This window comes from Giraffa tippelskirchi, chromosome 7 (assembly GCF_054371585.1).
Source record: "Giraffa tippelskirchi isolate mGirTip1 chromosome 7, T2T-mGirTip1v1.2.pri, whole genome shotgun sequence".
NCBI lineage: Eukaryota > Metazoa > Chordata > Mammalia > Artiodactyla > Giraffidae > Giraffa > Giraffa tippelskirchi.
In genome coordinates, this window is record NC_137281.1 from 6,828,714 (window position 1) to 6,854,241 (window position 25,528).

General features: G+C 49.3%; 1 protein-coding gene and 1 long non-coding RNA gene across 12 annotated transcripts in view; both read left to right on the forward strand.

Annotated features, from left to right (window-relative positions):
* The first annotated feature begins 56 nt into the window (after positions 1 to 56).
* VRK3 (VRK serine/threonine kinase 3) overlaps positions 57 to 25,528 on the forward strand; it is a 53,232-nt gene continuing 27,760 nt past the window's right edge. For 6 of the 11 annotated variants that reach the window (XR_014060760.1, XR_014060758.1, XR_014060757.1 and 3 more), the window contains exons 1-11: positions 57 to 88; positions 1,004 to 1,066; positions 5,255 to 5,388; positions 6,866 to 7,015; positions 7,273 to 7,467; positions 16,374 to 16,438; positions 17,724 to 17,790; positions 19,344 to 19,428; positions 19,694 to 19,799; positions 21,666 to 21,758; positions 24,427 to 24,559. Coding sequence is in view for 6 of the 11 variants with exons in the window: in XM_081514956.1 (XP_081371082.1) it covers positions 5,256 to 5,388; positions 6,866 to 7,015; positions 7,273 to 7,467; positions 16,374 to 16,438; positions 17,724 to 17,790; positions 19,344 to 19,428; positions 19,694 to 19,799; positions 21,666 to 21,758; positions 24,427 to 24,559 (1,027 nt within the window). In the remaining 5 variants the exon portion in view is untranslated. Of the gene's footprint in view, positions 484 to 1,003; positions 1,067 to 5,254; positions 5,389 to 5,537; positions 5,746 to 6,865; positions 7,016 to 7,272; positions 7,468 to 16,373; positions 16,439 to 17,723; positions 17,791 to 19,343; positions 19,429 to 19,693; positions 19,800 to 21,665; positions 21,759 to 24,426; positions 24,560 to 25,528 lie in introns of those variants that run through there. The other 5 variants (XR_014060762.1, XM_081514960.1, XM_081514961.1 and 2 more) reach the window with 2 other exon arrangements.
* On the forward strand, positions 11,280 to 14,096 carry LOC145515213 (uncharacterized). The gene is made up of 2 exons (XR_014060763.1): positions 11,280 to 12,889; positions 13,979 to 14,096. It is a non-coding gene; the product is annotated as an uncharacterized LOC145515213 (long non-coding RNA).

Sequence of the window (25,528 nt, forward strand, 5' to 3'; positions counted from 1 at the left end):
CTGCGCCGGCGCAGTCCTCCCCCGGGGGAGAGGGTGCGCGCGCAGCGCCTCCCGCCCTAGCGGAAGTTTCCGCCGGGCAACTGAGAAGGTGAGTCCCAGTTCCCCTGGAGGGTCAAGAGAGTCTGGCTGCAAATATCTGTCTGCCCACTCAGCTCGCCAAATCCAGATGTGAGGGGAAGACAAGGCGGATTAGGGGCCTAGCTACAGTTCGGTCGTAGTGCCTGTGACGTCAGCGCGACCCTTTGTGGGAGACTGAGCCCTCGGGAGCGGGGATCGCGGGTCAGGATGAGAGAATCTTCTGGTCTCCGAGATAACCTGTCAGCTGCAACTGTCCCATCTTGGTGGTGGGCGTGGATACAACGGAGACGGGCCAAGCTAACGGAGAGTGTGACAGAAGCCCCGCCTTGGTACTACGTCATCCGTGGTCCCTGCAGAGGGCGGGGCCGAGGCAAATCATTTCACTGTTATTCCTCCTGCCCTAAGGTGAAGTCTAGCTATTAGCTCTTTTGCTGTGCTGCGTTCCAGGACCTGCCAGGAGGGATACAATACTTAACACACTCCATATGTTCAGTAAATATTGAACAAATCAATAAAGAAAATGTATGAGTGAATGATAAAGACTGACTTGAGTGTTGGAGCCTTGGCTTTGAGTCCTGAGCTAGCCAGATGACCTTGGAATGGTGACTTCAGCCCTCGGACTCCTTTCTTTCTTCTATACATATTTATTGAGAGTTTACTATAGCTCTTTCCTCGTGTGACTTTTTACAGTTACTTGCTTATTTGTTTATCAAGCTTGTATTCCCCCACTAGAATGAGCTTTGTCAAGTCAGGAGCCTGTTGGTTTCCTTTGCTGCTGTAGGAGTTCAGTGAATAATCATTGAATAAATGAATGAACTTAGCATGTGTTGGTTGCATAGCCAATTCTCAATAAACATCAATCATTATTTTTTATTCCCATGTACAGCAAGCCTGAGTCAGCCTTTCCACGTTTATTCATTTACAGGACACAGTTAAGATGGAGTTTCCAGCCCAGTGAATCTGAGGGCCAGATCGTGACCCCATAAAGGTACCAGCCCCTCGGGCACATGCCCCTGAAAGCCTATTCCCCACCAGCAGCCTGTTCCTGCTCCATCTCTTGTGTGTTGCTTCTCTCAGACTTCATTCCCAGGAGGAAAGTTATCATGGGCATGACAGTGGTTTCAAGGGCAGACACTGGAGTTTCATGAGTCTGCCCCAAGAGGAACTAGAGAGATCTGAGAGGCTCAGAGCTTAAGATATAGAAAGAGAAAAGGGAGGAATAGAAATATTAACAAGTGGAAGATGATAACATAAAAGACCTTCCTGTTCTTAGCAGTTGATAGAAATGTATTCCACTTATGCCTCCAACCATTTTCAAATGTGAGCAGGCTCAGTTGTGTCTGACTCTTTGCAATCCCATGGACTTCAGCCTGCCAGGCTCCTCTGTCCATGGAGTTTTCCAGGCAAGAATGCTGGAGCGGGTTATCATTTCCTTCTCCAGGGGTATTCCCGACCCTGGGAACAAACCTATGTCTCCTGCATCTCCTGCATTGGCAGGTAAATTCTTTACCACTGAGCCACCTAGGAAGCCACTATGTCAAATAGGAACTATTAAAAGCCCCATTTCACCATTGGGAAGACCGAGGCACAGAGAGGCTAAGTAACATGCCCAGCAAAGAGCACATCTGGAGTTCAAATCCAGGCAGCCTGGGACTAAAGCCTGGGACTGTAAGGACTCCACTCTTTGCAATTGCAACAGAGACCAGCCTTTAAAGTGGATAAAGGAAAAAGTTTTAGTTGGATTCAGCCAGGCACAGAAGGATAAATATGCCATGATCCCACATATATGTGGAATCTAAAAAGAAGTGTCAAACTCATGATAACAGAGTGGAATAATGCTTCCAGAGGCTGTGGGGGAAAAGGAATATTGGCCAGAGGGTACAGACTTCCTATTGTAAGATGATTAAGTTCTGGAGACCTAATGTATAACATGGAAACTATAGTAAATAATAATGTGAGTGTATACTTGAAATTTGCCAATAGAGTAGATCGCAAGTTTCCTCACTACACACACACATACACACACACACAAGTTGGAATTATGAGAGGTGGTGGATATGTGAATTAGTTTTATTATGGTAATTGTTTCATAATCTATACTGTTAACCAACATTTCAGAAATGGGGACCTGAATAAAATAGGCATTTATTTGAGGTTTGTTAGGACTGCAGCCCAGGAGACCCAGATTCAAGAAGCACTTGAGAGCATCCTGATGAAGAAATGCATCAGGACTTCCCTGGTGGTCGAGTGGTTAAGAGTTCACCTTCCAGTGCAGGGGTGCGGGTTCAGTTCCTTACTGGGGAACTAAGATCCCATGTGCCTGGCTGCCAAAAAACACAAAACGTAAAACAGAAACAATGTTGTGAAAAATTCAATAAACACTTTTATTTTAAAAAGGTATACATATATTCATCTTTTGATAAAATAATAAAAAGAAGCAACTTGTATTGTTTTCTGTTGGACTACAAGTGGAAGAGGCTTCTAAAGGCAAAAACTGCAAGGCCACAGTTGGTTACATGAATTATTTATCAAGAATTACAATTGGAGCTGGCAAGAAGTAAGGGTGCTTGTTAAGCAAGAATTAGTTGGGATCCAAAATGGTTGTTTGGTTACAGGGGAAACAACCCTGAGACACAAGATGCCAGGTAGCAGATGTTTCAAAAAGTGGTTTGTGTCCTTGGGTTAGGTAGCATTCACAGAAAGTTCAAGTTCTCACAGATCCTCAATGACCACCCAATTTTGGTTTTTTATGCCTGAACTATGATCACTCTGTTTTAATCTCAGTTTGTCATGTATACATGTGTGTGTGTGTGTGTGTGTGTGTGTGTGTGTGTGTGTGTGTGTGTGTATTTAGGCTTCTCTGATAGCTCAGCGGGTAAAAATTTGCCTGTCAGTGCAGGAGACCCAAGAGACACAGGTTCAATCCCTGGGGTGGGTTCAATACCTGGGTTGGGAAGATCCCCTAGAGGAGGAAATGGCAACCCACTCCAATATTCTTGCCTGGAAAATCCCATGGGGAGAGAAGCCTGATGGGCTGCAGTCTATGGGGTCACAAAGAGTTGGACACAACTGAGCACACACACAGGCGTATACATATACACACAGGTTTTACACTTTAAGTATAGACAGTTGTTATTTGTCGAAGATAAATAAAAGTAAAAAGAAAAAAAACCTTTGTCTTGCAAGGTTAAATGAAGTCATGAGCAAAAGTTTATTTTGACTTTGATTTTGATATCCCAGCTAATAACTGGGACTGTACACTAAGAACAAATAAAGTAATTTTGCTTTTTTTTTTTCTTTTGCTGTTTAAAATATATTCATTGAAAATGCCTGTTGTCCTGTTATCCCTGTTGAGTTTCTCTGCTTCTCTTATGAACTAGTTTCATCCTGCTCTCATGACCTGAGTTGTGTCTCACAACAATTCGTTCATGGAAACCCTCAACCTGAGTATTTCCGAATGTGTCCATATTTGGAAGTAGGGCCTTTAAAGAGGTAATTAAAATGAGGTCTTTAGGGCGGGCCTGCAATGGCCTAAATGTTTGTGTCCTCCCAAAGTTCATATGTTAAAATGCCCAATGTGATGGTTTTAGGAGATGGGGCCTTTGGGAGGTAGTTAAGTCATGAAGGTGGAGCTCTCATAAGTGGAATTAATGCCCTTAGAAGAGACCCAGAGAGCTTCCCAGCCCCTTCCTCCATATAGGGACACAGGGTGAAGTTGTCAGTCTGTAGCCCAGAAGAGGGCCTTTATCAGGACCCAACCACAGTGGCACCTTGATGTTGGACTTCCCAGTCTCTAGAACTGTGAGAAGTAAGTTTCTATTGTTTCTAAGCCACCCAAACAGGGATCAAACCCACGTCCCCTTCATTGCAAGGCAGATTCTTAACCACTGGACCACCAGGAAAGTCCCATGTCTGTAATATTTATTATAGCCATTTAAACAGACTAAGATAGGTAATCCAGTATGATCGGTATCTTTAAAAGAGGAGGAAATTAGAACACAGACAGAGGGACAACCACGTGAGGACACAGTGAGAAGGTGGCCATCAGCAAGTCAAGGAGAGAGGCCTCAGAAGAAACCAAACTTGCTGATACCTCGATGTCAGACTTCTAGCCTCCAAATTTGTGAGAAAATAAATTCCTGTCATTTAAACCATCTAGTCTGTGGGAGTTGTGGCTGCCCAAGCTAGTGAATATACCTGCTGTGTCCTCAATTGTCACAAGCTCTGTGTGTGATTTTGGCTTTGATTTTTGTTTAAATTATTAGGAAATACTCCAGAAATACACAAGGCTTAGAGGCTATCATAGTGAACACCCATTATCTGACTAAGTTAGTCAGGATGTGGTGGGCTATGCTGCAGTAACAAATAAACCCTGAAATCCTGGTGGTTTATACAAGGAAAGTTTATTTGCCAATCATGAGATTGCAGTGTGGACCAGGCAGCTGTCCTTCATCTCGTGCCTATGCTGTCTGGAGTAAGTGGCCTCCTCAGGGCCATCCCTGCAGAGGACGGCTGGCAGAGGAGGTACTTGGGCCCTTAACTACCTTGGCCAGAAAATGACTTCTGCTCACACCCCATTGGCCAGAACTAGTCATGTGGCCCCAATCTCACTGTAAGGAACCCTGGGAATTGAAGGGGGAGTGTGTGGCTATCTGGTGAGCACTAACCGTCTCTCCCATCCCCATCACGTGGTTCAAGAAATGAGCATCACATTACAATTGAAGACCCTCAGTGCTTCCATGATTGGAGCAGTTCTCCTGCCCAACTTTTATTGACCTCAAGGCATTTCTGTACCTTTTGTGAGCTCTGTAGTTTCACTCTGCGTTTGTTCTGCTTTGTACCTGCCCTGGGTCCTTAGGGAGAGACTGGACACAGGGGGCAGGAACTCATTTTAGAAGTGGCCATTTTGTGGGAATTCCTGGTGGTCCACTTGTTACAATGCTGCGCTTCCACTGCAGGGGGCACAGGTTCGAGCCCTGGTCAGGGAACTAAGATCCAGCATGCCACAAGGCGTGGCCAGGAAAAAAAAAAAAGGCTACTTTCTGAGAGGGTATTCCAGGTATGATAACTTTGCCTCGTTCTGTAATCTTGTCACCATGAGGAACTCAGGTGCCTACTCGACAGCAATAGATTAAGTTTTTCAGCTTCCTGTCCCCCCCGCCATTCTGTTTTCTAGCATGTTCTGTCCAGACTGTGGCAAAGGTATTGAAGCAACATTCAAATTCTGCCCCTACTGTGGAAAACCTTTGCCTACAGAGAAGCATGAGGGGTCCCAGACCTTTGTCAAGCTGTTTACATCATCCTCCCGAGGTAAGAACCGGGGCTTTGCACTCCTCCCTGGAGGAGGGGTGATGTGTGTGTGTGCGTGCATCTAGGCAGAGACCACAGACGCCTTTGCAGCCTGCCAGACCCTGCGTGGATACTAAAGCCCAGAGCTCAGGCTCACTCTCTCTGCTCAGGTATCTTTATCAGACTCACGGCTCTAAACTTGACAGTTGACTCATTTCTGTCTCCGGCTTGGACTCCTCCCCTGAAATCTATATCCGCATGTATCAGACTGCCTGCTTGACATCTATTGGATGTCCCACACATGTCTCCACATGCCCAGAACCAACGTTTTGATATGCCTGCCGCCCGGTCTGCCCCTTCCAGAGACTCCCCATCAAGGTAATAGCAGCTCATTTTGTCCGTTTTCTCAGACCTTAGAGTCATCCTCAAGTTCTCTTTCTCTCCCACCCCACAACTGCAGCCCTCCAGCAGATCTCATCAGCTCTCCCTTTAAAAATCACTGGTGAATCAGACCAGTTCCTCCCACCACCCTGGTCCATCTCACCCTCACCAGTATTGTAGAAGCTTTCTTCCCCCTGCTGTCCCTGCTTCTCCATCATCTATGGTTCTCTTCAAGTGGCAGTCCAAAGGATCCTATTAAAACAAAGTCAAGGGACTTTCCTGGTGCTCCATTTCTTTCTCCAGAGGCTCTCCCAACCCAGGGACTGAACCTGCGTCTCCTGCGCTACAGCCAGTCTCCTGCATCACAGGCAGATTCTTGACTGACTGAGCCACCAGGAAAGCCCTAAATGTATTATTTTACTCATTTATATTACTGTTCAGCTTTGAGCTCTGTAAGAATAGGAATTTTTTTCATGGTTTGTAAGCTCTGTTGATTGTGGTTTGTAACCTGTTGTTTGCACAGCACCCAGGACCATGCCTGGCACAGATTTGGGTACAGAGAAATCTTATTGGTAATGAAGGAACAAAAACTAGTTAGAATTGATTAGGCAAAATTTTAAAGAACCAAATAAAATCTATGATAATAAAAGTAAATATTGGGACTTCCTGGTGGTCCAGTGGCTAAGACTCTGTGTTCCCAATGCAGGGGGCCTGGGTTCGATCCCAGGTCAGGGAACTAGATCCCACATCTTGCAACTAAGACCCAGCACAACCAAATAAATAACATCATGGCAATCAGAAACCCATAGTATGGTTTAAGCTGTGGACTAGACACAGCTAAAGGGGGAATAGTGAATTGGAAGACGGGTCTGAAGAGATTATGTGAAGGAGACCACCCAGTGACACAGTGTTCGAGGGTATAACAGGGGTTCAGACCCACGAAGAGAAGAACAACAAAAAGGAAGAGTTTGCTTAGATTATTCAGGTGATAGAAGTAAAACTTGGCTATGAGGGTCAAAGGAAAAAGAGTGGTTGAATGTGATCTCAGGGTTTCTGGTCTCATGGTTCCTGGAAAGGACCTTTGTAACTGCAGTCTGCATTCGGTCTGCCTCTCTAGGCTCAGGGAGAAAGAGGAACACCAGTTCTGAAACATCTTCCAAGAAAGTGAAATGGTCCAGCTATGTTGCCTCCCCCTCCTTATCGCTCCCTTCAGAAGGCAAGAGTTCTGGATCTCAGGACACCTTGAGTACCAGTGGGAAACCCAAAGGTGAGAGTTTTACTCAACCTGGCTTGACTCTCGGTGGGGGGAGAGAAGGGTCATCTGCCAGTGGGGCATCATGCCTCTGCTCAGGCCTCCCTCCCCCTTCCTGGACCCTCCTCCCAGCTTCCTCCCCCGCCTCCCTGCCTACAGGCTGCCCTTGCAATCCATCTCTCCATGGCCAGAGCTGACCTCTCCCCTCCCTGCTCACAGCCCCCTACCATCCCCATGGCTGCCTTTTCTTTATTCTGACCATCCTTCTGCAGGGTGCCTGAGCAGATCCCCAACTCCCCGTAGCAGCCCTCAGACGACCAGACAAAGCCCTCAGACCCTGAAGCGAAGCCGGATGACCACCTCGCTGGAGGCTTTGCCAGTGGGGACGGTGCTGACAGACAAGAGTGGGCGGCACTGGGAGCTGAGATGCCTGCAGACCAGGGATGACCAGGGCATTCTCTATGAAGGTACACTCTGCACAGGCGGGCAGGGGCTGGGCTGGGTGGGCTATCTTGGAGCCCAGGCAGAGGGGAGAGAACCACTTTCTGAGAATGGAAATGAAAGTGTATCCCAGCAGCAGACCTGCCTCAAGGCAGCTTTCTCTTGGATTTGGGACCACAGACGTAGTTGCCTACAGCATAGACGCCTGCAGCTTACCAGGCAGGTAGAGTAAGTAAGAGCAGGAGGCTGGGAGTCAGGCGACTGGGAGGTGGGGACTGTGGCCAACCAGAGAGCTTGTGCCCTGTGTGGAGACTGCTACTGTCCTCACACGGGAGTGCAAGCCCAGTGTGGTCAGAAGATAAGGGCACTGATGATGGTTCTGTCCGCCCTGCAGAGATAGGATGGATGCATGCACACTAAGTCGTTTCAGTTGTGTCTGACTCTTTGCAACCCTATGGAATGTAGCCCACCAACCTCCTCTGTCCATGGGATTCTCCAGACAAGAATACTGGAGTGGGTTGCCATGCCCTCCTCCAGGGGTCTTCCTGACCCAGGGATCGAACCTGCATCTCTTACGTCTCCTGCACTGGCAGGCGGATTCTTTACCACTAGCACCACCTGAGAAGCTCATCTCTGCCACCAGACATAGGATGGACCCTGCCCCCCAAAGTTGGTTGGAATCAATGAATGAGGATATGAAGGGTTTATTGCTTGCATTATGAGATATGAGGTGGGGAGCAGGGAACAGCTCTACAAGAACAAGGAAAAGCACCCAGCACAGGTTTTTATTGTGGTTAAGAGGTGAGGCGGTGGTGAGGAGTCTACATGAGCCAGAGCTTCATGTGGTTTGAATCTCCACCATTAGCAAAAGAGGGAGCTCCAGGCTTTCTTATCAGCAGGAGAGGAAGAAGCTGGGCTGAGCTTAAAAACTGTCAGTAGGTAAACAAAAAAATGCAGTCAGACACCTTGTTTCAATGAAGAAAAAAATAACTGCGCTGGATATATTAGTCTTAATCAACCTGACATTTACTGCATGCATACTCCAAACCAGACCCTGTCTAAGTAAGCACTTCATGTGGTTTTGTGAGATTTTTTTTGACTTTTTTAAAATTGAGATAAAATTCATATAACATAAAATTCACCATTTTAAAGTCTACAATTTAGTGGGTTTTAGCAAGTTCAGGATGGTGTGCAACCATCACCACCATCTAGTTCCAGAATATTTCTGTCACCCCAAAAGGAAACCCTGTACCTTTAACAGTCACTCTCATCCCCTGGCAACCACTAATCTACTTTACGTCTTTATGGATTTGCCTGTTCTGGACAGTTTGGGTAAATGAAGTGATACACTGTGTGGCTTTTTGTGTCTGACTTCTTCCCCTCAGCACGATGTTTTCAAAGTCCATCCCGTGTTGTCATCTCTGTCAGAACTGCTTTCTGTTTTACGGCTGAATAAGATGTGTCTATGTCACATCTGGTTCTATTTATCGGTTGGTTTTAACTGTGTCCGCCTTGGGCCATGATGAATAATGCTGCTTTGAACGTGTGTGTAGGTTTTCACGTGGACATATGTTTGCTTCATGTTAATCAGTTTAATTCTCACAACAGCCTCACGATGTCAGTATGGTCATTATCCCTATTTTCTCAATGAGGAAAATGAAACCCAGAGGTGTTAATGAGTAGCCCTGGCTCCAGAGAGCTTCCAAGTTTTTAGGAAAAGCCAGAAATGTGGATTTTGAGAGGAAACCTTGGACTTGGAAGTGCCAGCCAGACACACGTGCAGGCAGTTTTGAGCCTCAAGTTGGTTGCCCTGCCTTAGAGCCTGGGCATTGGAGACAGTCACGAGTAGAGTCGTGACTTGGCTCTGGTGCACCCAGTGAGCCTGGGCAAGCAGCTCTGCCTCAGTGTCCCCATTGGAAAAGTGCGAGAGGGTGTCCCACCCGCCTCCTGGGGCTGTTGACCCCAAATCATGAGAAGGGACAGAGGCAATGAGCTTGGAAAACTGTAAAGGGATCTTGTCAGGCAGAGGCAGCATTAGTTGTGGAGGCACAGAAGGCAAGGGCGAGAGAGAGGGGAGCATGAAGGGACACTCGGGACCTTGCACTCCCTGCCAGACACTGTTCTGGGCTCACTTATTATTGCCCCCAGCCGTGCTAGGGGGAGACACTCATGTCACCTCACCCTACCGCTGGAGCACAGAGAGGGGAAGCCACTCACCCAAGGTCACACAGCCTCAAAGTGGCAGAACTGGGACTGCCACTAGGTGTTCTGGCTTCGTAACCATTGCACCACAAGAGGGGGAGGGAGGGAAGGAAGAGGAAGGAATCTGAGTGAGAAGGAATGAGGAGAGGATAGAGGCAGAGTTGCCAAAATCTTGACCCTCTGTCCATCGATGCCAAATAAAAAAATTACAGAGACAGGGTTTGAAGGAAATAGAAAAACTGGCTTTATCACAGCAGGCAAGCACCTCAAGAACTGTGCTCCCCTCTCTGGTGAATAGGGAGAGGTTTTATATCCCAGTGAAGATCTTGCTTTTCTGTTTTTCTTTCTTTGCAAAGTTTCAAAACGACCACAGCTGAGATCAGGCAGCTCAGAAGCCGGGCGTGGTGTCCCGGAAGTTATCAGCCCGTGACCTTCTTTCTGAAATGCAGACTGCTGCAAGAGAGTGTGGGACGAGAAGAATGCCAGGTGCAGAGCGTAATCTGTGTGGCGTCAGAGAGTAATGAGCCTTGTGAAGGACAAGCCCAGCCACAGGTGTTTGTTAGTAGTACCAGCTCAACAGTAACCAAGATTGTTAAACTCTTACAGGCCTGTTTGGCTGGTACGTGCCAAAGGCTGTTCACTCATTTCTGTTTTTGCTGCCACAGGAAGAGGAAGGGACGGCGGGGCAGAAGCAACAGCAAGAGAGAGGCTGGAGGGAGAAGGATGGGGAGAGCCCAGGGGGCAGGGAGGGAAGAGGGAGAAAGACAAACAAGGCAGGAGGCATTTGAAGGCAGAAGCCACCCGTGTCCTCACACCAGCACCCCGCAGTGGAAGGTCAGGCTCTGGGCCGTGTGTCTTCACCTTCTGTGTCTCGGGTTGTTTGATGAAAAGAGCAAACCCCTTCCCAGCCCCAGCCCGCCAGCGTCATTCATTCTTCTGCAGATACCCACCTGGTCCCAGGCCCAGGTGCTGGCGTGTGCACAGGGGGGCAGGGGGCTGCACGTGGCTGTGTTTCAGGGCAGCATTACCCCAGGACAGGTTGCCCTTGGCTTCTCCCAGTCTGCACCAGTCGGGAGGATGTAGTTGAAAACAACAGCAGCAACCAGGATGGTGATTTTTATTACAGTAGCTGACACTCCCAGCCTACCCTGGGCGCTCCCTGTTAAGTCCTCTATCAACTCATCTTATTCCCGTAGCAGCCCTATGAGATGGCACTCTTTCTTCCTTTGTCAAACACTGAATTGTAACATCACCCTCCCTGGTCTCCCTGGCACAATTTGGGAGGCCCAGTACGGAGGCTTCTACGTCCGTTTCTGCAGCTGCTCACCGCGGTGTGCATGGAGAGTTGCTCCCTAGAAGCGGCTGGGCTTCAAGTTCAGGCCCGCCCTCTGGTCTGTGCCCCTGTGGATGCAGGTGCACCCCTTGTAGTCCCTTCCTGTGGCCGCCATCACAGATCACCACAATCTTAATGGCTGAAGACAGCACACGTTTATTTTCTTCTGGTTGTGGAGGTCCCAAGTCTGAAATCGGTCTCACGGGGCTAAAGTTAAGACGTGGGCAGGGGGACTTCCTGGTGGTCCAGGGGTTAAGACTCCATGCTTACGTTGTAGGGGGCATAGGTTCAGTCTCTGGTTGGGGAACTAAGATCCTGCATGCCTCGCAACGTGGCCAAAAAAATAAAAAGATACGGGCAGGGTAGTCCTTCCAGAGGCTCCAGGGGAGAATCCGTTTCCTTGCCTGTTCAGCTTCTGGAGGTTGCCTGCGTTCCTTGGCTTGTGGCCCCTTCATCCTCAAAGCACAACATCACCCTCTCCTCTTCTGTGGTCAGATCTCCCCCTGCCTCCCTCTTTCTAAGGACCCTTGTGATTATGCTGTGTGCACGCGTGCTAAATCGCTTCCTTCGTGTCCGACTCTGAGACCCCATGGACTGTAACCCACCAGGCTTCTCTGTCCATGGGATTCTCCAGGCAAGGATACTGGAGTGGGTTGCCATGCCCTCCTCCAGGGGATCTTCCCGATCCAGGGATTGGACCCACATCTCCTACATCTCCTGCATTGGCCAGCAGGGTCTTTACCCACTAGTGCCACCTGGAAAGCCCTTGATTACACTAGGGCCCCCTGAATCCTCTGGGACAGCCCCACAGCACAAGGCCCTTAATTTACTCACACCTGAAAAGTGTGTGGTTCTCTCCACTTGCAGCCCCTTAACACACCTGTGTGTTTCTCCCAGCAGCATCCCTGAGCCTCTCCCTGGTCCTCAGTTTCAACTGCTCTGGGGAGAATGGTTGCCTCTCTTTTCCATGGGTTCCCCTTGGGGTCCCTTAGAGCTCATTTTAAGTATGCCGTTTACCCTTTTATAAATTAGGCCAGGGTTTCTCAGCCTCGGCACCCTTGGCGTTCATTGTGGGGAGCGTCCTGTGCACTGTAAGGTGTTTAGCAGCATCCTCGGCCTTTACCCACCAGCTGCCAGGAGCACCTGTCTCCTCTCCCTGTTGTGACAACCAGAACTGTCTCCAGACATTGCCAGATGCCCACTGGTGGGCAGAACCGCCCACGGTTGGGAACCACTGAGTCAGGCTGTCCCAGAGTACCCTCCAAAGATGGAGAGACTGTCAGCTAGTAATCCTCAGGTGGAATTACTGTTCTTTAAAAAAAATAGATAACATTTGTTTATTTACTTGGGCTTCCCTGGTGGCTCAGACAGTAAAGAATCTGCCTGCAATGCAGGAGACATGGGTTTAATCCCTGGGTCGGGCAGATCCCCAGGAGAAGGGAATGGCTGCCCACTCCAGTATTCTTGCCTGGTGAATTCCATGGACAGAGGAGCCTGGCGGGCTGCAGTCCACAGGGTCGCTGAGTCAGACACGACTGAGCGACTCAGTCATTTACTTATTTGGCTGCGTCAGGGGTTAGTTGTGGCACACAGGCTTAGTTGCCCCACAGCATGTGGGATCCCAGTTCCCCAACCAGGTATCGAACCCACATCCCCTGCAGTGGAAGGCGGATTCCCAACCCGGCTCACCTGCAAAATGGAGAGCTTTGATATTGACCTCACAGGGTTGTCGTTGGAGAGTTAAATGAGTAGAACAATGCACAAACGGCAAACAGCATATGAATGCTTCCTGTTGTCATTCTGGTTTGTTTTTTTGTTTTTGTTTTGGGGGTTGGGGACTGGGGGTTTTGGCCACGCTGAGAGGCTTGCAAGATCTTAGTTCCACAACCAGGAATTGAATCCAGGCCCTTGCAGTGGAAGTACTGAGTCCTAGCCACTGGACCACCAGGGAATTCTCAGTTATTGTGGTTATGATGGACGCCAGCACGGCATTCTTGCTCCAAGGTCAGTGTCATCTGTCTCTTGGCAATCAGAGGCTGCCACCTGCCTGCCTGCCACACCCCTGTCTGCCTTTGGCACATGTAGGGACCTTCCATACATCCATCAGGTTTGCATGTACCAGGGATCTCCCAGGTCACAGCATCTGGAGCTCCAGGGGTTTACATCCAGGCTCTCCAGGGGCCTCGGCCACGTCCACCGCCCTTGCTGGGTCTCTGCTGGCTCCTGTCTGTAATGGCTCTCCAGCTGTCAGCAGGGACGGTTAGAAGAGTGGAGGAGAAAAGCCCTTTATAACCTGCAGAGCAGTGCAGGGAAATTGTGTTTAAATTACCAGCTGTCCTACCTGCTTCTGAGTGTCGGGCATGTAGGATAATGCTCTCATCGAGTGGCTGATTGAGTGTTGCTTACCCTCAGACCTCAAGGTGACTCTGAGACAGATCCTGCTGTTACACCTACGAGGTGCCCCGGCCATTTCCTGGTTGCCTCTAAGATCCCCCCAGACCCCTCCTCACAGGTGGGGAGGACCCCCTTTCCCCCGAGATCCAGCACCTTCCTAAGTTTCCCTCCTAAAGGCTGAGCTCAGGTCACCTTCGGCCTTGACTCAGTAAGCCCTGGTTCCCGCCCTGCTCCAGCCGGAGCTTCTTGTGGGCAAGCATGGCTTCTCAGTCACTTTATCACCTCCCAGCCCTTTATCTCAGTGTCTTAGACGACACCAGCCTGAGTGGTTGGAAAGGGTGGGGAAGAAGAGGAAAAAGGAAGGATGACGCAGAGGGCCGGCTGGGACCCTGGGCGATAGTTCAGTTCACAAACTCCAGAATGAACTGTGTCTCGGCCAAGGCCGCTCTGCCACTTACCAGCTGTGGGCCCTCAGCTGATTATATTTTAAAAGCTGCCACATATTGAGTGCTCCCGGTGTCCCGAGTCATGCTGGGCTCAGGGACTGGGAAGAGGGTCACTGAGTGGCTCATATAAAGGGTGAAGCTGGGACTTCCCTGGTGGTCCAGTGGCTAAGACTCCCAATGCAGGGGGCCTGGGTTCAATCCCTGGTCAGGGAACTAGATCCCATGTGCTGCAACTAAGAGCTGGCACAGCCAAATAAATAAACAAACATTAAAAAAAAAAGTGCCGCTGAGGGATTCCCTGGCGGTCCAATGGTTAGGACTCCGTCCTCTCACTGCTGAGGGCCCAGGTTCAGTCCCTGATCGGGGAACTAAGATCTCACAAGCCATGCAGCACAGCCAGGAAAAAAAAAAGGGTGAAGCTGGCTGTGATTCCTGCTCAGTTGTTCCTGCCCTCTGAACCGTTGCATCCACTCTCCAGGGTGGGCTTCATTACTCCTGCTTTACTGACGTGGAGCAGAGAGGCCCAGAGGGGGTTAGCTTGTGTGACACCAAGTCACAGAGAGTTGACGGAGGGGCTGGGCTTGAACCCCGATCTGCCTGGCGCAGGGCCTCCCTTGTCACATGGCCTGTCTAAGCTGCAGCTCTCTGGTCTCATCCGTGAAGTAGGAACAGGGGACAGTTCTCAGAGCTTTCTGCGATACTCTTCCCAGGTTGTAATCCTCAGATTTGGCTCAGATAAAATTTTCCGTTTCTTTCTTTTTTAAAAAACAAGAGTGAGAACTTCCCTGGTGGTCCACTGGTTAAAACTGCGCTTCCAATGCATGGGACGTGGGTTCTATCCCTGGAACTAAGTTCACACGTGCTGCAGAGCAGCTGAGCCTGCATACTGAAACTAAGACCCAATGCAGCCTATATATATATATATATATTTAATATAGCCTATATTTATATTTAATATTTAATATAGCAGCCTATTAACATATTTAATATATGGTAGTAGAAAGACTCTGGTTTGATCCCTAGGTCAGAAAGGTCCCCTGGAGGAGGAAATGGCAACCCACTCCAGTATCCTTGCCTAAAAAACCCCATGGACAGAGGAGCCTGGCAGGCCACAGTCCATGGGGTCGCAGAAGAGTCGGACACGACTGAGCGACTGAGCACACAGATCTTCCCTGGGCTGTCATGAGCCTTAAAGGAGATGATGTGTGCAAAGGGCACACTTAGCACAGGACAAGAGAATTTGCAGGGTCTGTAATTAAGCAGAAAGGGCTGAGCTGGAAGAATGTTTACAAGGAAGTGCCCCAGGGGGAGATCCACACCTAAAGATGGGAAGGGAAGGAAGTGGGTGAGCCTGGCGGGACTGCCTCAGCTGGAGCTCTGGGCTTTGGAGCAGAAGTGGTCCTTCAGTATGGATCTGTGTTAGGCCACCACCGCTGAGCCTTTCTATTCCCCTCCATCAGACTTTGGATACGGGCCGTCCTGGGACTTGGAGCTCATGGGATCCCTGAGGGGCTGAAGGCTGTGGCAGTGGCCCTCCCCCAAGGGGAGCTTACCCAGTGGTCAAAGACAGGAATAATGAATAGTATCCTCTGACCTGAGAAGGAACCTTAAGATGTAAAAAAGAGAAAAACGAAGTGGAGGGACTTTCCTATTGGCCCAGTGGTTAAGATGGCCACCTTCCAATGCAGGGGATGCAGGTTCGATCCCTGGTCTGGGAACTAAGATCCCACATGCCGCAGGGCAGCTAAGCCCGCAACTTCTGAGCCCACACACCACAATTAGAGAGTCTGAGTGTGGCAACAGAGCCAACGCAGCCAAAAAAAAAAAACCAACAAGGAACATAAATACAGTTATGAAGATTATCATGGGTAACTTACATATGGATAGGATTCAGTGGTCAGCAATCTGGAAGCATTTGCAACTGCGCTCTGTTTTGCCAGAGGGGTGTAGAGGGATTTAAAGGGGATGAAGCTGAAGATAGAACCTGACTACTGAGGGAGAATCATGTCTAGGCCAACAGGAACCAGGGAGTTCCTCCCCCAGGGGTCTCATGACCATTATTCCTCATGAACCATTGACCATCTGTGTCAGCAGAAGGCGTTCTTCCAGTTTTCAGAGGAAGGCAAGAGTTAAAGTTAATGAGTAACATAGCTGGTTTGGGTACACTCCTTATAAGCGAAAGCTCAGTGGCTAAGAAAGGGGAGAGGGCAGAAGAGTGGGCCTAAGATGGCCCTGTCAAGACGGAGTTAGTGTGGTTCAGCCACACACTCGTATATGCAAACACATGCATACAGAGGCTGAGTCGGGGGCTTCAGGACCACCCCCAGGCTCAGTGATTCGCTAGGAGAACCCACAAGTGTGCACAGCTGTGTATTAGAGAGAGAAAGAGGAAGAAAGAAAGAAGCTGTTTGAAAATGAGAAGGTTCCAGTCTTGAAAGTGGAGAATGCACTTGACCCCATGGGAACTCATTAACCACAACTGCTGCTCGTTACTCGGAGGACAATGACCCTCACCTTCCCTGCAGATGATAACCTCGCTCATTTTGTCCGTCCACAGCTGAGTCTGACTCCACTGCTGGCAGCAAGTCAAGTCCCCAGAAACAAAGATTCTCACTTAAACTAGTGAGTGGGCCCGGGTGGGGTGGGCAGCCCCGAGGGGAGGGGAGGGCTGGGCTGGGCTGGGCAGGCCAAAAGGCATAGCCTTGGCCAGCAGGGAGCAGTGGGACCTTGGGCCGGGCACATCTTCCTCTGGGCCTTGGGTTCTCCGACATGGGACCCCTCAGAGGCTGCAGTCAGGTCCATCCCTGAGACCTGACTGCGATGTTTCCTGGTCATATGATCTACACAAGCACCCAAAAACTGGGACAGCTAGTTCAGGTGCCCTTCCTTGGATCTAGATGGAGGTCCTGTGAGTGATTCGGAGTGAGGGCTCCGGAGCCAGACTCGCAGATGAGTAATAGCACCTACTTGCTGAGAGCCTGTTCTGTGCCCAACCCTGGTTCATAATCAAACCTTTAGGGTAGTCACCGTGTTTCCCCATTTAACAGACGAGAAAATAAAATCTTGGTCACTTGCCCAGGGGCACCAGTGGGCAAGTTGCTTTGTTTACTGCTGTATCACCAATACCCAAAGGAATACTAGGCATATAATAGGTACTTTCTAGAAAGAATGAATGAATGTCAGAGCTGGGATTTGAATCCAGTTCTCTTTGATCCTGTGCTCTTAAGAACCCAGCTTTATTAGTTGTATTTAATTAAAGTATTTGGGTTGACTGCTTGGGAAAAGTGACCCAACGTTAATAATGGCTTACACAAAAATAATATTTTATTCCTCTTTCACTTAAAAGTCTGGGCAGTGGCCCAGGGCTGATATGGTGGTTCCATAAACAACAGGCTTACTTTCCTTCTCTCTCGCTGCTCCAAGACCTTCAACCTATAATCATCTCATGGGCTGAAATGGCTGCTCCAGCTCCTGCTATCTCATCTGCATTCCAGCCAACTGGAACAGGAGAAGAGAAAGGCGAGAGCCTGCCCTAGCCCTTTAAGAGCATAACCTGAAAGTTGCCCATCTCTCTTCTGCTCACATCCCCATTGGCCAGAACTTGATCGTGTGGCCATTCCTCACTGCAAGGGAGACTGGAAAAATGTAGTTTTTAGCTGAAGGGCCTGTGTCTAGGGAAAACTTGTGGATCCTGTTGTAAAAGAAAAGGAACCTAGGCAGTAACTCAAATTCTCTGATACATGGTCACATGAAGCACCCTAGGGAATCGGGTTCTGATGTGCAAGACTTGGGGAACCTAGGTTGTTGCTGGCATTGCCCTGGGATGATCCACGGCCAGTGATGATCTGGGAGCCCTTGCCTATGAGATTCCAGTGTGACAGCCTTTTCCCCTCCCCTCCCCCACTAGGATGCCAAGGATGGGCGCTTGTTCAATGAACAGAACTTCTTCCAGCGGGCTGCCAAGCCTTTGCAAGGTATGGGAAGTGGGCAAGTTGGGGAGAGTCTGGAGGTACCAGCTTGGTCAGAACAATTGGCTTCTCCCTGAAGGTGTGGGAAGTGTGGGGATGAAATTCAAGGCCCAGGTTTGCTCCTATCACGCCTTGGGCCTCAGAGGACAGATAACAGACAATGGGCTGAGGCTGGCTTGTCATCCCAGCTCTTGAGAGCCGAGTATTAAATTTTCAGAAATACTGTAAGCCAGTTATTAAAACACAGCCGTCATAAACTAATTGTACCAGAGACTTCCCTGGTGGCCCAGTGGTTAAGACTGCACTCCCAATGGACGGGGCCCAGGTTCAATCCCTGGTCGGGAAACTAGATCCCACATGCCGCATCTAGCAGTTTGAATGGTGCAATTCAACTCAGAGTTCCCATGCCGCAACTAAGACCTGGCGCAGCCAAATAAGTAATAAAGGAATTAATTATATCAATTTACAGTCAGGTTAAGAGCAAGAATGGGCTTCCCTGGTGACTCAGTGGTAAAGAATCTGCCTGCCAATGCAGGAGACGCAGGTTTGATCCCTGACCCAGGAGGATCCCACATGTTGCAGAGCATCTAAGCCCATGCATTACCACTACTGAGCCTGTGCTCCCGAGCCCGGGAGCCACAGCTACCGAAGCCTGCACCACAGAGCCTGTGCTCCACATAAAACAGTAGCCCCAGCGCGCCACAACTAGAGAAAAGACCTCACAGCAACCAAGATCCCACACAGCCAAAGATAAACAAGATGTAACAAAGAAAGGGACAAGGGTAATAAATACTCAGTTTATCACTTCCTTATCATTTGTCTACATTTTCCATTACCTGTCATCTGTACCCTGTGCTTTTTTTTTTTGGCCAGACTGTGTGGCATGTGGGATCTTAGTTCCCTGACCAGGAATTGAACTGGACCCGGGCAGTGAAAGTATGGAGTCCTAACCACTGGACCACCAGGGAAGTCCCTGTTATCTATACTCTTGAAGTTGCTTCCATTCACTGTATCCGTGTGATGGAAATACCGTATAAGGGCATGCTACTGCCTCTCTGCCCAACTCTTTATCTTCGGTGATACCACATTGGTAGCTTGTAATTGGCCGTACTGGGAAGCATTTACACCACAGAAATCCACAAATACAAATCAGGGCTATTTTTTTCCTGAACAACCAGTTATTAAACTTTCATCAGCACACTGCTCCATCTCTACCATCCAACTGAGATCCTGAAAGGTGGTCAGACATCTAGTGACACAGTGACCAGTTTAGACTTTTCCCGATCTCATTAGCTCTGCGTGAGAATTATGGGTTACATGGTCACTCTTACCCCCTCCACTCACTCCAGATTTGTCAGTGCTTTCTCAAAACCATGTTCACACCCCCGTCATTGCCTGCCTAGCCCTCACCCACCCACAGAAGCAATGTCTCCAACCAGGAGACCCAGGGTCTGGCCGGGGCTCAGGTAAGTTCTGCTTCCAGTCTCAGAATGGGCTGTGGTCCGCTGTGGGTGTGGGGCCAGGTGGGCCCTGACCTCTCAGGCCCCTGCCTCCTGCAGTGAACAAGTGGAAGAAGCTGTACTCAGTCCCCCAGCTGGCCATCCCCACCTGCATCGGTTTCGGCATTCACCAGGACAAGTACAGGTGAGTCACTTCACTTGGCACGCACTTCGCTGGCTGCTTCCTCCATCTCTGTCTCATGCCCAGGTATGGCTGGGACCCTGGAGCCACTGAAGTTGCTTCCTTCCTCCCCCAGCTTTGAGCCAGACCGATCCCCCACCCATCCAACCCTTCATCTCACCCTGGACTGGGACCTGGTAGTCCCCAGCCACAGTCCATCCTTGGTGAACTATATTCTGTCCTCGCCCTGGTCCTCTCTCCCACCTCCTGGGACACTCATGTCTTCCAGGTTCTTGGTGTTTCCCATCCTGGGGAGGAGCCTTCAGTCGATCCTGGATGACTTCCCGAAGCACGTGATGTCAGTGAGGTCTGTGTTCCAGATGGCCTGCCGGCTGGTAGGTACCACAAGGTCTCAGGCTCCCATCCAGGACATGGTGCCCCGGGTCCTAGTTTATCAGTCTGTTTGCTCTTTGACACATTCAGCCTGTATCTCCCTCTGCTGGGCACTGGGGCAAGCAGGGTGACTGGCACAGCTGAGCCCCAGGCCGTTAGAACCAGAGCGGTAAGTATTGCCATGAGGGATGTTCAGAAGGCTGTGGGAGTTGGAGGAAGGGTCCCAGCCTAAACTGAGCGGCTCGGTTGTGCTTCCTGGTGGAGTTTATTTCTAAGCCAAGAGTGGGGAACAGCAAGGTGCTGGGTAGAGTGGGAGTGGAAATGCATGCGGAGAGCGTTCCAGCCCAAGGAAGTTGCTTAGGCAAAGGCTCGTGTGGGAGAGAACGCACAGGACACCTGTTATTCGTTCCTTCCTCCATCCATCCTTCCATGAAATATTTATCCTGTCCCTGCTGAGGGTCAGACACCGTCCCAGGGCCTGGGAATGCAGTGCGATGCAGCACAGACGTGGTTTCTATGTCTAGTGGGAGAGGGTGAGTTTAAGCCACAGTTGCACCAGCAGTGAAAAGTGCTCTGAGTAGAAGTATCCCCATGCTGTGAAGAGGAAGAGGACCTCACTTAAACTGCTGGAGGGGGCTGCCCTGGTGGTCCAGTGACTAAGGCTCCTCACTCCCAACGCAGGGGTCATTACACGCAGTGTTTGCCGTGTGATGGGTCGTGGGTGAAAGGCAGGATCTGAGGTTGGTGTGGAGGCTCAGCAGTGACCAGAGGACACAGGGCCTTGAACACCAAGCTGAGGGGCGGGGGCTCTTGTCCCGAGGACACCGGGAATCCACGTGAGGCCTGAGGACAGGGAGGGGCAGCGTCAGCTCTGGGTGTAGAAAGACCCCGTGGGCCACGTGGGGAAGGCTGGGGAGGGTGAGATGGGGGCTGAGTGAGGTGGGCAGGAGAGAGGACCAGGCCTGAGGAGGAGCTGGGCTGTGTGTCTGGAGAAGTGTCTGGAGAAGCGGCAGAACGGGGCGGGCAGTTAAGCCTTGGAGCCAAGGGGGTTGCAGTCAAGATACAGCGAGCACCTGGGGGTGCAATGCATGCCTTTGGGGCTCAGTGGGAAAGTCAGGGCTAGAAATAAAAATACACACTGCGCAACTCAATGTATTTCTGCCTCTTTGGACAAATGAGAAAACCTCTTTGGTATACATGAGTGTTGGTTTTTTGTTTTTTTCTTTGCAAGGGTCAGTAAGTAACCAACTTTTTCCCCTCCTGAGATTTCGATCAACTAAGAAATAATGGGTTGGCCAAAAAGTTCTTTTGGGTTTTCCTGTACCGTCTTGAGGACAAACAAACTTTCGGCCAACCCAATAGATACGAGAGATTGATGGAAAATGAAATATCAGCTTTAATACTGAATTTTTCAAAACCCCAATGTCTTCTAAGACATTCTGAAGTGTGCTGTTAGAGTGGGCATCCAAATGCTTCACTCAGAATGAGTCAGGCTCAATCCACCACGGGGGCTTCCCAGGTGGCTCAGTGGGTATAGAGTCCGCCTGCCAATGCAGGAGACTAAGAAGACATGGGTTCGATCTCTGGTTGGGAAGATCCCCTGAAGGAGGGCATGGCAACCCACTCCAGTATTCTTGCCTGAAGAATCCCGTGGGCAGAGGAGGCTACAGTCCATGGGGTGGAAAAGAGCTGGACATGACTGAAGCAACTAAGCACACACACAGGCAATCTGCCACTGTTACCAGCCCCGTGACAAGCAGGATCACATGACCCCAGGCCCAACAGTGGGGTTTCTTTCCAGGGCTTCGCATCAGAGCCTCTTTGTGTTATCAGCACTTCTCACAGAAACGCTTGCTTTCGTCCCCTAGCTGGATGCCCTGGAGTTCCTCCATGAGAATGAGTACGTTCATGGCAACATGACAGCTGAGAATATCTTTGTGAATCCAGAGAACCTGTGCCAGGTAACTGCCAGATCCTCCCCCTCCCTGGGGGCTCTCTGGGCTCCCGGTCTCGCCTGACTTAAAACCTGCATTTATTTCACAATGCTTATTGCAGACGAAGAATTGCTATTCATCATGTATAAAGTGCTTCTTCGAATAAATGAGGAGAGATAAGCCACTTAGTAGAAAAATGGACAAAGGATAGGAAAAGCAGTTCATAGAAAAAGAAATCCACAGGTTACTTAAATGTATGAAAAAATGCTCAACCTCCCTCAATTACTATTAAATTCTAGTAATCATAGAAATTAAACTTAAAATACACTACTACTTTTACCTTTTGGGTGGACAAAATTAAAAAGAAAAATAATATCTCTTGCTGATAAGGATGTAAGGAAACAGGAATTCTTTACTTATTGAAAGTGTAGTCAGGCGAACTTTTTGGAAGGCAATTTCTTATAGCAGTCAAAATTTTAAATGTATATGGATTTTTGTTTTGCTTTTTGTGGAAGGATTCACGTTTATTGGTTCAAATACGGTACCTATAAACATGCATTTCACACTAATTGGTCACCATTTGCACAGGCGGTCAGTGCACAGAAGAGGGCCCCTCTACTGCCCGTTGTCAGGGTGGGGGCAGCGGACTGGTCAGCAGAGCCCACCAACTATCATTGGGTTGTGCAAGATTGATGGAGCTAAATGCATACATTTTTTGATCTACCGGTTCCTCCGTGAGGAATTTATCCATTCCATATATTCAAAGATACATTACAAGGACTTCCCTGGTAGTCCAGTGATTAAGAATCCGCCTTCCAATGCAGGGGACACAGGCTCAGTCCATGGTCAGGGAGCAGAGATCACACATTCCTCAGGACAGCTGAGCCCATGCACCACAACTAGAGAGAAGCCCGAAATGAAAGATCCCTCATACTGCAATGAGGATACTGAGTGCCGCAACTAAGACCTGATGCACCCAAAAATAAAAGGAAAAAAAAAGATACACGTACAAAATGTTCCTGACAACACTGATTCTGACAGTAAAATGGGAAAACCTTAATATATACTCCTGATAGCATATTGATTAGTATTTAAAGTAAATCATAATTACTCTTTCTAATGATAGAAACCAAATTTAACATGCCTTAAGCAAAAAGAAAAACGGTTAGTTTAAAAAAAGGGGAGGTACAATTTATTGCTCGTTGGAGTGGAAAAATCTGGGACTTCATTGGCTTCAGGCATGGCTGATTCTAAAAATTCAGACCCTGTCATTAGGAAACTGGATCTTCTGTCTCTGGGCTCTTTTTGTGTTTGCATTGCTCATTATCAGGCAGTCCCTCTGCTATGGTGACCAAGTAACCACAGCAAATGAGGCTTAACTCCCCTCCATTTAGCAACCCCAGTGGAGATGGATTGGATGAGCCCCACCTCAATCACCTGGACTGAAAGTTGGAGAGGGGTGATCTCAGAGAAAAATCCTAGAACCATATTAGGCAAAACTAGGACTTCTCTGTTAAGACTCTGAGCTTCCAATACAGGGGTCATGGGTTTGATCCCTGGTCAGGGAACTAAGATCCCACATAGCAGGAGGCCAAAAAGAAACAGAATCAGTGTGTGTGTGTGTGTGTGTGTACAGAGAGAGAGATTATAAGAATTTGACTCAAATTCAAAAAGCTCAGAGTCCCTAGATCTGCAGCTGGCAAGCTGGAGAACAGGAGAGCTAATGGTGTGCTTCTAGTCAGAGTCCAAAGGCCTGAAAACACTTGTGTGAGTTCCAGTCTGAAAGCTGGCAGACTCGAGACCTGAGAAGAGCCGGTATTTCTGTTCAAACTCAAAATGCTGATGTTCAGCTGAAGTGGACAGGCAAGGGGCATTCTCTTTCACTTAACCCTTTGTGTTCTGTTCTTCAGCTGATGAGATGAGGCCTAGTGTGTACTAGAGAGGGAAGTCTTCTGATCTAAATGTCCATCCATTCCAGTCACACCCTCACAGACATACCCAGAATAACCTTTGGCGACACGTCTAGGCACTCTGTGGCCCAGTCAGGTTGACGCATGAAAGTAACCATCACAAACTGTGACCAGAGGAATGTAGGTCTTGCGTGGACAAAGCCAACAGGTGTCCCCTCTCCATTCAGCAGAATAAGAGGTAGCCGTTAGAAAGCCGATGTGGCTACCTGTGTGTCTGGCGGCTAAGCACTTTTTGTTTTAAACTCAGTTAAGCCTCCTCACAGCCCTGCAAGGTGAGGACTATCATTATCTTCACTTGACCAACAGAGAAATCAAAGCACAGACAGTTTCATAATTTTCCCAGAGTTGTATGGGCACTAATGGGCCAAGCTGGCATCGGAACCTGGTCTGTCTGGATCTGCAGTTAATACGCTATTAAAGTGCAGAAGGCTGTGTGCCCAACAGGAGGTACAGTGCGATCCCTCTGTGGAAAATTAGAGCATCCTCCTTATCCACATGCATTTGCTGATTATTTAAAGAAAATGAACATATGAGAAACTATTAGTGGTTACTTCTGGGAACTGGGACTGAGCAGTAATGGGAATGACTGGTTTGGGTTCTTTCCACATCTTCCTGTACTGCTCGGCATTGGCTTGTTTCCAATTGTACCCACAATTGAAATCTCTGACTCCAGAATACAAATTTCTAATCTTCAAACTGTATGGCTTCTCCCCACGTGCACACAGGTGACCCTGGCAGGCTATGGCTTCACCTTCCGCTATTCGCCAGGTGGCAGACACGTGGCCTACATGGAAGGCAGCAGGAGCCCACATGAGGGGGACCTTGAGTTCATTAGCATGGACCTGCACAAGGGATGCGGTAAGAGGCCAGAGAAGGGGTTCAGGAGCTTGGAGACATGCTTCTCAGACAAGGGCAGCTCTAGGTAGTCACAGCCATGGATAGCAGGTGGCTAAACGCAGGAGTCACGCTAAGGTGGGGAGCCATGGTAGGGGTCAGAACCATGGACAGCACTCCCACGCGTCAGGGCGTTGTGGGGCAGCACTGAGGACAGTGAGCAGTGGACTGCGAGGAAGCCCTGGGGGTCCCCAGGCTCACGTTCAGGGTCTGCGTGGACTTAGAATGCGAGAGGGGCCCCGAAGTCATCAGGAGGGGCTGCTGAATACACAGTTGTGAACCATTGACTATCCCTCTCTGCCGCACACTAGTGAGGTCTAGACAGAGACCCAGATGTCAGCGGTATTTCAGAAGTTGTCAGTTGCAGCCCCTGCAGGAGTGAGGACAGGAGTGAGATTATCCCAGGCAAGCGCATGGGGAGGGAAGAGCGCACTTGAGGAGATGCCTTGAGGAGGTCTTGGCCTCTCTTGCCCAAACCCCTTGAAACCATGGCCATCTGTGTCCTTGCCCGCGTCCCCCCATTACGCGAAGCCCCCAGGGAAGGGACGATATGCGTGCCTCCAGCCCCAGGTGGCAGAGGGTCTGTCACAGTCAGCTCGAAGTGTTGTCTAAGTCATGTGATTCAGGAAGTGTAAGAAAACCAAACCCTGCTGTCTGCTTTGTCCTTCCCCACCAAGGGAGGCTGAGTTCAGTGGCCATCCTTCTAGGCACCTTCATGCTTTGTTACATCTCTCCACTGGACTGTCACGGACTGTCAAGGGCTGGCACCCAACCAAACTCTTGCCTAGAATTTAAGAAAATGGGAAGGAGGCCTTCCCTGGTTGTCCAGTGGCAAAGACTCTGCACTCCCAATGCAGGGGCCCCAGGTTCCATCCCTGATCAGGGAACTAGATCCCACTTGCTGCAACGAAGATCAAAGATCCCACGTGCCAC